Below are 12,066 nucleotides of genomic sequence, written 5' to 3' on the forward strand. Positions count from 1 at the left end.
ATATGGTGGTGCCAAACCTGGAGTAGGGAGAGAGACTCAGATCGGCACCAGGAGCTCTCTCAAGATTGGATGTTTGAGACTGTTCTCTTTTGTAATAAAACCTTTAAAATATACAAGTGAGACGTGTCAGTGGTGGTTTCCTTCTTCATCAACACATCAAGAGTCAACCAATTAATGTACCACACTCAGTTTTTAACGAAAACTCAACTTCAACTAAAACAATTAGTTAACACTATGGGTGACGGAAATGACAGATAATTATAAAGAACTAAAATATGGCACAACATTAGTATCTGGTAAACTTAATAAAAAGATGAGTTTGACTCTCCTGCTATGGTCATTGTTTTGATATGTAATGTGAGGTCAGGGAGATGAATGTATCCATCCACTTATTTTCTTTACCTGAGCAGGGGGGCTAGAGTCAGTCCCAGAGTTCAAACTAAACATGGTGAAGCAGCTTTTAGCTGTTATGCTGCACACAACTGGAACAAACTACCAGCAGAACTGAAATCAGCCCCAACAGTGAACACTTTTAAATCCAGGTTAAAAACATTTCTCTTCTCCTGTGCTTATGATTGAGCTCTTTTAAAGCACTTTACATTTTAATCTTTCATTTGCACTCTTTGTCCTTTTAATGATTTTAAAGCTAATTTATTATTTTATGCTGCAATCATTTTATTTATGTCTTTCTATTTTTCTGTACTTTGTTTTTATTATGGGGGTGGGGGGGGGGTGGGGGGTTAATTGTATGTTTTAAGTTTCTCAAATTACATGTTTTTCTGTTTTATGTAAAGCACATTGAATTGCCATTGTGTATGAAATGCGCTATATAAATAAAACTGCCTTGCCTTGCCTTGCCTAGTGTAGGCAGGTACTATCCAGTTCATCACACATATAGACACATTTACATCTACAGTCCAGATAATTTAGAGTCACCAGCTAACCTTTTTAGTTTATTAATTAGCACAATACAGTCAGAAATGTCTGTAAAACCTGTTAAGCAGAGGTTAAAACGGAGGATGACAGCAAAATGTAGCTGCTCTAACATCCAGCATGTACTGATGGTAATTGCTTCTAATGTGAAATTTCTGGCACCTTGCTCAGAAATGGTGTTTTCTCACAGCAGACTTGTCATAACAGGAAAGGCACCTGTGTTCAAATAATGACATTAACAATAGTTCAGTTCAGTTCAAGTGTCCCACTAAGCCATGACAGCGTGACAGTGAACCAGCAGGCACAATATCAGGTCCCTGAAAACAAGTTGAGTCAACAAGGAGTCTCAGTCCAAGAATGTCTGCTTTCAGATTCAGAATGATTCTTGGGCAATGTATTTTTGGAGAGTTCCCATAACAGATCATTTTTCTTTTCTCTTGTGCAAAGCAAAGACATTCGCACACTTTTCCATGCATGCATGCGCCCTGTAAGAGAATTTTTAATAACATTTGTTTCTCTGAAAAATCACAGACAACAGAGTGATGAATCTTTCTCTTTACTCATTACATGCCAGCACAGAGAACAGCTTTTATACTGTAACCCCCAGTGGCAATTTGAATAAGACCCCCAAGGAATAACCTTTGCTGACCCCCTACTTGATCAGAAACAGTCAGTTTGCTAGCAGGTATCTTGTCTGATTTAACAAAATGCCTGAGGCTTAGGCGTTTACAGCAGTTAAAACACACACATTACACAATGACTCACTCACATAAAATCCCTCACAGCCCGCCCGTGCACACACACAGATTTGGAGTGTGCCTCTGAAGGTTTGGTTTCCCATTTCAAGAACAAAACTTAAATAACCAGCATCCACCATCGCCTCTTCAAAAGACTGCTTGCTGCCCCTCTGCTCAGCATGAAGGCAAGTTGATTTACATGAAATAATAGAGAATTCTTTAACAAAATGTTTAAGATTTAGCCAAAATGTTTGGTATTCAGAATAGCTGAGATTATCTTCTCTTGTCTTCTCCTCTCTTTTTCTCTTCACTTCTCAGAATATTGCACAACTCTGTCTAGCAGTCTTGCCATCACTTCTGTTCCTCTTCACTCCTAAAGGGTAAATCTGTGTTTTTGCTTTACTTCAACACCAAACGTATAACATTGTAAAAAGGACATTGTGAAATCCTCATTTTGGTATCATTTATTCTGTTCTGTTTTAATTTCTTTTGCAAGGATTTGTGCCCAGAGTGTGCATTGCCAGTGGGGGCCATATGGGGATTGGTCAGAGTGCGATGGGTGCACCAAATTGCAGGTTAGCAACAGTAACACTATCTCCTATTTTAGTTAACTTGTTTCTCAGGATTACAATCTTACTTAAATAAAATAATTTCATTTATATAAACAACAGAATTACAGTAAAGTTAACTCATTAAGGTTTTTTTTTTCTTTGTTTTTTTGTTTGGATTTATGCCACAACACTTCTTCCCCATATTCTTTGGCCCATTTGGTATGTTTCAGACCAGAACACGAGCCATGGCTGTCTATGCTCAGTTTGGAGGAAACCCTTGCCCAGGGGAGCGAACAGAGACCAGGTCCTGTGAAACCACAAAAGGCTGCCCTCTAGAGGATGGATGTGGAGACAGGTTTCGCTGCAGATCAGGTCAGAAATAAAACTCTGTGCACTCTACTATACAACATATACTATACATAATTAATTACTGAAAATAAATGCAGAGCTTTGTATCTGTCTTTTGACCCCCAGGGAAGTGTGTTAGCCAATCTCTAGTGTGTAACGGAGATCAGGACTGTGAGGAAGATGGACAGGATGAACAAGGTTGTGACCCATTACAAAAATACATTGTATGTTCACATTCAGCTCCCCCACCTAACACTGAACTCTTGGGACTCGGGTAAGTGACAAATCTGGACTGATATCTATTTCCTGTTGTGTATACCCTTTGGAGTGGGTGCCTCATGCTTACCTATAGATGGTTCCACACTGCTTCTGTAGGTATGATGTGGTGACTGGAAAGAGGAGGGGTAGTGTCATCAACACAAAGAGCTTTGGGGGTCAGTGTCGCACCATGTTCAGTGGGGTCCACAATAATGTCTACAGACTGCCCCTGAGTACTATCCAGTACAGCTTTATGGTTAGTCCCTCTGATTGCAATTTATATTGATATGCCTGGTAGTCACTTGTTATGATTAGGTTCACAATTTTTCAAGTCTATCTTAAAATAACAGCCAGTACCCAATCAGACATTGACCCATGTTGTTGCTGCTATATTCATTCCACCCTGTTCATTCTGACCATTAAGAGAGCCCTCATAATGCAATTTCAGTAAAAGTAATGGGGGGGCAAAACTGACTCCTCCTTTAAACATGTATTTAAATGTTTATTGTAAGCTAATATGAAGGTGCAGCTACTGGAATTATCAATATCTTTTTGAGTCTTTTCAGTGCCAAATTATGTTGTTTTGTTCCTTCCACTGCAGCTGAATAGGAAAACTGTCTGTTGAGACATGCTGTTTAATAGTTCGGATGAAAAGGAGGAATGGTTACTGCAAGTAAAACTTGTTTTTATGTAAATTTGTGCACTTGACTATTGTTCAAAGACACACTTGGAAAAAAGTGTACCTATCCTTTAAAGGCACCCTTTAATAAGTTTGAGATTTCTCATCAAACATATAATGTGTTTGTATTAGGCCTAGTACATGTGACAATTTGAAATTCTACTGTATTGTATAAATTGTATTATTCACACTAAACTTCTTCTTTTTCTATCTCATCCATACTATTTAAAACATATTACCACCACCAGATACATCAAAACTCCACCCACTTTATTTACTCAAACAGTCTACCCAAACAATACTACTCTGTCTGCACTACTTACATAAAATAGTAATTTATATCATCACTGCAAAGGACCACTTTTCAGGAAAGCATAACCATAACTTTCAGATTAAACAATCAATGCAGTAATTTTTCTGGTGGGAACCATCTCACAATGTGTATTTACTCTAGGTCTAATGCAAGGATAACTTGAAATACACACAATATAGGGAGGGACCTATGAAACAAAACATCCTAGTGGTAAAAAAAAAAATCACAGTGTACACTTTTCATTCTGTTAATATTCTATAAAATGAAGCTGTCACTTTTGCTTTGCTGTTTGTACTTAGTTATGTGACATTGGTGAATTGGACCATGAACCTTTGTTTTCAGGTTAAAGCACAGAATGATTTCAGTGATGAGATGTTCAAAAGTGAATGGCATTATGCAAAGGACATTGTCAATAGACAGACAGTGTCCGGGACCACAACAGGATTTCGTAACTATGAATTCCATGAGACATATGACAAGACTAAGGTATGTAGGATCCTGAAATTTTGTCACCCTATACTTTTAAGAATAACAATAATCAAAGTATAGAATTAAATGTGATTCATGATATATTTTTTCCTTCAAGGTTCACAAGATTTTGGTTTTAAAGAATGACATAGAGGTCGCTCAGTTCCAGAGTAACTCTCCTCAGTACCTCCCAATATCTGAGGAGTTCTGGAAGGCACTGGCCAAACTACCATCTGTCTATGACTATGCCGCCTACAGGAAGGTTTTGGAAAAGTTTGGTACACACTACCTTTCTGAAGGAAACCTTGGAGGCTCCTTCAAAGTTGTGGCCAAGATTGATGAAAAAACCGAACGATGGACGGGTGAGGATTCACAAGCTCAGTAGCTTCATAGCAGGCCTAAATGGAGGTAAAATTAGTCTACAGGCAACTGATGGATTCAACTTGTTTTTGAGATATTCTTGAAGTATAATAATATAATAATGTCTTAAAATATTCAAGATCAAACATTTGGGGAACAAATTAGCTTTTTATCTCACATCCTGGTAATTCAAATTCACATTTGTATTTATGGTGGCTGGCTGTGTCATCTCTGGGATATGTTGTGATATTTATGTTTGAGCTTAACACTACAAAAATAATAGTGGTAATAATAAAGCTTAATGCTAAAATGCCCAGATTTATTTTAGCTCTGAAATACATATTAGAAAAGCAAATATCTTGCTCTACAATAGAATTGCTTCTTCATTTCTGAAGCATATCTTAACTTCAACTGTATTCATGAATTGTCAAATAAACACCAAATTGTAAATGTTACATAAGTAAATGAAATTGTACAAAATAATAATTATTAAGCTTAGTAGTTTTCCAATAGCAACCCAAACATCTGCTTGATGATATAGATTAATAGCCCCTTAGTTTATGAAGTTCTGCCTCCATCTTGCTGTTAGGTGACTTTTCTTTTCTTTTTTCTTTTCTTTTCCTTTAAAGAGTCTGAAAGCCTGCAGTATAATGAATGTGAAAGGACTAGACGTTGGTTTCTGATATTCCCCATCACCCATGTGGACTGTTGTCAAGGTCAAAGTGGTTACAGCAAACCCAGGGGTAAATCTTTGTTTGTCTTAATTCTCTATACATGTATATACCCGAGCCTGCGTTTTAAAAACAATCAACATTTCTGACTCTGTGTAATCCATCATCTCTGCAAACCTTTATTAAAATAGGTGCTCAAACAATTAAACATGTGCATAAGGTGGACGTAGATGGAGGAGACCTTCCATTTATAGCAGGACTGAAAACCATGGACTTCAATAATCCAGAAAGGAATTGGGAAATATACTCAAACTGGGCTGACTCTATTCAATCGTTTCCACAGGTTACCAAACAAAAGGTGAGGGAAAGTATGTTGAAATGGGTCTTTGTGGCTGTAATAGTTCCTACTCTCATTCTGACCCTGAAGCTATTCTCTTTGATACACTACATTTTAAGAAAATGAGGCCCCAAATCCACAGCAGCCACACTGTACAAAAATGCATCCAAAGTTCAGACACTAATATGATGCGTTAGCAGTGTTAATTAGATCAATCGAGTCAATATATTCCAAAGTTACAACCTGCTTAGAACAAAATTCCCTCTTTTTGTTTCTTCAGAATATTCCTTGCCAATGTGTGGCAAGGGTTACATTCTAGTGGTTACATGTAGATTTGTTGCTAGCTTTTTTGATCAAATTTTACAGAGTGAGCCAACCACATATACCTCCTCATCAACTGGTGTCAGCTCAGCTGGTGAAACTTTCTCCTAGCCCTTCTTCCACTGAGCCTTGAAAATGGTTAGGTCCATTTTGCCAGATATTAGCCACAACTCTGTCATTCCATCTCGCAAAGAAAATCAAGAACACATTTTTCCCCATCACTTGTTTCTTACATAACACACCATATAAGTACAGAAAACAAACCATATTCCAAGTCAGGCACAGAGACACAAGCAAGTCTAAGCAGCCTGGAGGACAACAAGCACGGCTGGAGATCAACGCCAAAATAATTGGAGTGGGTTGTTACCAAAATATTCCAAACACAGGCTGCACAAATACTCTATAAAATCTGCAAAGAAAAAGAAAATCACTTCAAAATTTTCTCTGAGCACATCTTGAGGAGGAAATACTGGATAATGTCAATAGACTTACACTACCAGAGTATATCCCTCTGCAACAGATCAGAGAAAAACTTTATTCAGGGGAAACAAAAAGGGAAAATTTTATAACAGATGTTAACAGATTTTAGAATATATCTATGGCTGGATCTACCATATTGGCAATCTCTTGATGTTGATATGTTGATAATTATGGCCACTGTCAGAAACCTAGTGTGTCCAGGCCAAAATATGTGAATTAAATGTGAGTTAAAATATGAGTAACAAGGTTTCCACCCGACTGCAGCGTTATCTAATCAGAATAACTTTGGAATGCATTTTATCACAGAACAAGGGCTTTGGATTTTGGCCCCCCGTTTCTTACAGTGTAGTCATGGTCCAAGAGAATATCTTAAAAGCCAGTATGAATTGGAATTGTTACACCAACTAAAACCGATTTCCACATACATGCCACTATTGTATAAAGACTTTAAAAAACTCAAATCTATCCTTTAAATCTAGCACAACCCTCTGTCACTCTTGAACTTTACTTACCCAACTCTTACTTTGGCAGCTGCGGCCGCTGTCAGAGCTGGTGAAGGAGGTTCATTGTGCTGGGGTGAAAAAACTCTACCTTCGCAGAGCCATAGAGCAGTACCTTAGTGAGAGTGACCCCTGCCACTGCCAGCCCTGCAGAAACAATGGCATGGCTGTCATGGATGGAGATGTATGCAAATGCATCTGTAAGCCTGGAACATTAGGCCTGGCCTGTGAGCAGGAAAGTGAAGTGGAGGGTCAGCAGGGTGAGTGTTGCAATCCAGACATGTTCTTTTACTACTGCAGTCAGTTCTATCTTGGTGAAGGTTTGATTTATTTTTTCTGAGCATGTATTGTTTATCTTATTATGATGGACCGTCATATACTCCTCACTTTCTCCCTCTGTCTTTCTTTTCTCTATCTGCTCTTGTAGGAGTGATTCATGGGGGTTGGTCCTGTTGGTCTTCCTGGTCAACATGTTCTGGGAATCGGAGGTCGCGAAGACGTTCCTGCTCTAATCCCACTCCTCAGAACGGGGGAGAGAGCTGCATCGGAGAAACCACTGAGACATCTGACTGTGAAGACGAAGACATACGATACTTAAAGTCAGTGTTATTATATGGTCTCACACTTACATCTTTAATAGGGAACACCATTCACTCAAGCTTTCACACTGATTTTCTATCAGTATCCAAAACATTAAACATTAAAACATGTTTGTTGTTTTTTTAACATTTTTTTACGCAGAACCATGGAGCCTCAGTGCTTTGACCTGACCCTCCCAGCAAGTCAGAAGTGTGGAGTCCCACCTGCTCTAATCAATGGCTACATTCTGGTAAAAATGAACAAATTATTGCAAAAGTTTCTTGTAATCCCTTTAATTGCAGTTGTTTCATCTATCTAGTCTGTATTTTCCAGAGAGCCACAGTGCAACATGATTCTCTGGGGAATACTAATTTACTTTAAATCAGCCTAATTAACCAAACAATACCCACCCAGAATTTAATATGAGGAAATGATGAACCATGTAATTTGTGAAATCTAATAATCGAACTTCTAGATTGCATTTGATACACAATATGGAATAAAACAGGCACCACTGTGGGAGATGTTGTTGTAATTGTTAAAGAGATTATATTTTTTTTTGTCGTCCAATGTCATTTAGCCTGGCGCTATGACATTGGTAACATTTGTGGTCTAATTTGTTATTCATACTTCCATCTGTTTTTCCACAGGACCCTAAGGACATTTACATTGTGGGTAGTAAGGTTGAGTACACTTGCGCTGAAGGTTTCTTTCTTATTGGTCACAGCACCCTAGAATGCACTGCTGATCAAACTTGGTCTGCCAGACCCGGACTGTGTACAAGTGAGTGCAGAACCCATGAAACCATTATTGTCATGATGATTTTCAGGGTCACTTTGTTAAACTCTGACTTTTCTCCAGTTTCAAGGTGCACAATCGGGTCCCTCGCTGATGATCTCATTGCCTCTCCATTAAAGCAGGCCTATACAATAGGGGAGACAGTTACTTTGTCTTGCCCAGAGGGCAGACAGCTTCTAGGAGAAGCAACAATTATTTGTGACGCCAGTCTAAATTTTTCACCAGATCCAGCAAATATCAAATGCAGCCCAGGTAAATTTTACTTCAACGTTCTTATAAATACTCTTTAATGAATAAAATTGAGTAGTTGTGACTACATTGTATCCCACTTTTCATTTATTGTCATACTTACTTGTTTGATTTTCAGCCAACTAGTAATGTAAAATAATACTTTTTGTCCATCTCAAAGTCAGTGTGCCAGAACAACCCATCATTCCTTCAGCAATATGTCAGCAGTGGGAGAAGTCTTCCAGAGGAAAATGTGTTTGCAAAATGCCTTTTGAGTGCGGGTATGCTAATATTTAATTTGGACATGTAACTTTTTAGACTGATCAGTCTGATTAATTTGTTCCTTTATTGTATTTGTTAAGGATTTTGCTTGTTGGCCTTTCTAACCAGTTCATCTTTGGAGTTGTGCTCCACTAGTCCTGTCCTGAGGGGAAAGTCAATCCTTCTCAGTGTGTGCAAATTACATGCACTGCAGTGTCTGAAGAAGAACCACGTAATAGCAGAGGACAGCACCTGCGAGTGGCCACTGCGCAACACAACTACAGACTGTACCAACTGTCAGATGTGGGAAACCTGTGATGGTAGGAAAACTCAAGGTTGAAACAAGCACATACACTCTATAATAATCATTATTTGCAAATTGTCATCATCCATCTCACTCATCTTTGTACAGATCAAACAAATAAGTGTCGCTGTAAGGACTCTGCAGAGTGTTCGACCCCAGGATATAATGTGTGTGTTCGTGTTGGGGAGGATGCGACTGCAGCCACGCAGACCATGAGCGAGTGTGAAGCAGGACTACGGCGATGTAAAGAAGAAAAGGTGTCAGTTGTCAATATCCAGCCATGCACCACTTGAGGATACAGGAGGATGGTTGACCTTACAACTGCCCATCTCCACCTTCCTGTGCACATTACTATTCTATTATACATTCCTTATAGTTCCTGAATCAGTATTTTTTAGGTAAAGGAGCATTATTATGCATGTGTAAAGTAGAATAAAACTGTATTGAACCAGCAAATAAATAATAAAGCACAAGGTATGCTTAATTTCTTTTACATTATTGTACTTTGTACTATTTGCCAATCATATTAAGACCCTGCGATTTCTCTCTAACACATAATTAGGCTTTATGTAGATGTAATTATTAATGGTATCCACAGCCACAGGTGTATTGTTGTTGTTTCTTAAAATGTTATCAATTGTTTAAGTTGCATGCAGAAAAGAGGTTTGGAGCTTTGAGGAAAATCATTTCTAAAAGTCCCTGGAGATAATATTTGAAAATCTGTGTTGTGAACTGAGATGGTCTATTTTGAAAGATGTGTTGTGCTTACTAAACTATACAGTGCTCCGCCTGCCAAGTAAACCCCTGCTGACAGTCTATTCCTGCCGCTGGCTCGCTGCCCTCTCATGGTGTGAGTGCATGTGGTGTATGTGTCTCTCTGTGTGTGTGTCTGAACCTGTCTGTTATAAGTGTGTGAAGACACCAGCTACTTAATATCCCCCCATCACACGAATATACTTATTGTTAGCAGATGTTGTGACCCTCGCTCATAACATGTTGTCCACAAAGACTGGTGGGTGAAAGGAAAGTGCTAGAAATGCTCAGCAGCTATCACACATACTTGCACTCTTAGAGAAATGATTTACAAAAACTGACATGACGTTTTGTTGAGTGAGAGAGCAAATATTCAGATAAGTACAGGCAGGCAATAACTCCCCATGAACTCTAAATGTCATTAATTCATAAGAACTCAAAATAAATGTAGAGATGGTGACAAAGACATTTGGTACATCAAAAGCCACTGGAACATCTTAAATGCATCTTAGCTTGAATCCTCTGCAACTTTACTGGACAACTGAAGAACATCCTTTCAATAGCTTTTCTGTAAGATGGAGGGTGAGTGTAGCATGATTGCATTATATTGTAAGGTGTTACTGATATTTTCTCAACTCTTGTGCACATCTACATTTAAAAAAGTGTTGCAGTGGTTTTAATGTATAAATCTATGAGTGCTTTAGGGTTGTAAGAGATTATTTCAGTGTATACCGGCATGAATTGATCAAATCACCATTTATATCCACTTTCATATCTGCAAACACTTTGGTGTTTCAAATTCCCTTAATGTGCATGTATAAATGGTGAGAAATATAATACATCTTGAGACAGAAACTACTGTCAGTTATAGTGAGTAATGCGTCCTAGGGAAATGTTGAATGTTTGCTCAGCTGCACTTTACTGATAAAGGAATATTTTAGTCCAGTTTGAGACCAGCTGGATCCTCTCTCTGGGGCCTGACAGTACAATCTCTCTCTCTGTCTGTCCCTCCTACTCCATATTTCTCCAGGCTTGTGTAAATATACACAAAAGCTGCTTGTTATGGCGCGCAGGTGGTCGAGTGGTTAGTGCACATGCCACATATGCAGCCCACCCCGGTTTGAATCCCGATCGGACATCCTTTGCTGCATGTCACCCCCCCTCTCTCTCCCATGTTCCCTGTCAGTCTACTGCTAAATTAAGGTGTCTATGCCAACAAAATCTTGTTGAGGTGTTTGCTCCCCAAATTCTATTTTTTTTTTTTTACAATGACCCAATTTGCAAGGAGTCACATCACCTGATCCAGTTAGTGCAGTGAGTTACTTACATACATTTAGTTTGATTCACAGTATGACTTTCCACAGATCCCAAAAACCCATACATAACATAGCAAACAAGTTTCTCTTTCTTGATAGTTTGTCTCCACCAAGTGGAAAATCTGGTGGATTACATGCAAGAAAATAACAAATCAGTTGATTCGTTTCAATAACAAAAGTTTTATTAACAATGTAAAATGACCTACATCAGCTTTGACTATTGTATCTTCACCGTGCCCTAAACATTGATCACTATCAGTTATAAGCAAGACCCATGCTTCCTGCCCCTGTCAGCAATGTCTGCTTCAGACAGAGGGAGATTATCCCTGCTTATACAAACCAACAGATTCTTTGCTAACTCCAACTTTGAAAATAATTCAGAGAGCATTGCGTAAAGAGTATGTGTATATACAAGTCTAATGTCTCAAGTTATAGATAGATATTGTGTGCAAAGAACTTTTCTTGTTGAGCATTGTATCATATATTCCATTTTGAAGCTGGAAAGTTAAAGTTGGGTACAGGTTCTTGGTTTATGGAAGACTAAATTAAGTACATTAAGAAGAAAAAACAGCAAGAAACAGAAAACAGAGACTGTAATACACAACAAACCTGTCATCTCGGCTTAGACAGACGAAGGTATAACTTTGTCTTTGCAAGTACCATCCTTAAACATTCGGACGGCATCTAGTCATAAGTTACACATCATTTCTGACAAAAACAGACAATTATATCCCTTTTTTTAAAAACACAAATCCTCATTTCATTCACTCAGGTTTGTGGAAGTAATTGAACATTGACATTTTTTTCAAATGACCTCTCATTCTGTTTTACATTGGACAAGCAGGTATCTGACTTCGTTTACCAAAAAAGG

At 38.4% G+C, this 12,066-nt stretch overlaps 1 protein-coding gene across 1 annotated transcript; it reads left to right on the forward strand.

The window, feature by feature from the left end:
• Positions 1-1,849: 1,849 nt before the first annotated feature.
• Positions 1,850-9,610, forward strand: c7a (complement component 7a). The gene is made up of 19 exons (XM_053324981.1): positions 1,850-1,855; positions 1,989-2,050; positions 2,167-2,245; positions 2,452-2,593; positions 2,696-2,843; positions 2,945-3,083; positions 4,162-4,305; positions 4,406-4,649; positions 5,277-5,390; positions 5,510-5,676; positions 6,988-7,216; positions 7,384-7,555; positions 7,698-7,785; positions 8,186-8,318; positions 8,397-8,585; positions 8,743-8,842; positions 8,952-9,142; positions 9,235-9,448; positions 9,482-9,610. The coding sequence occupies exons 1-18, from the start codon at positions 1,850-1,852 to the stop codon at positions 9,417-9,419; spliced, it is 2,532 nt and encodes an 843-aa protein (XP_053180956.1). The 3' UTR covers positions 9,420-9,448; positions 9,482-9,610.
• Positions 9,611-12,066: the final 2,456 nt, after the last annotated feature.

Source organism: Scomber japonicus, chromosome 9, assembly GCF_027409825.1.
Source record: "Scomber japonicus isolate fScoJap1 chromosome 9, fScoJap1.pri, whole genome shotgun sequence".
NCBI classification, from domain to species: domain Eukaryota; kingdom Metazoa; phylum Chordata; class Actinopteri; order Scombriformes; family Scombridae; genus Scomber; species Scomber japonicus.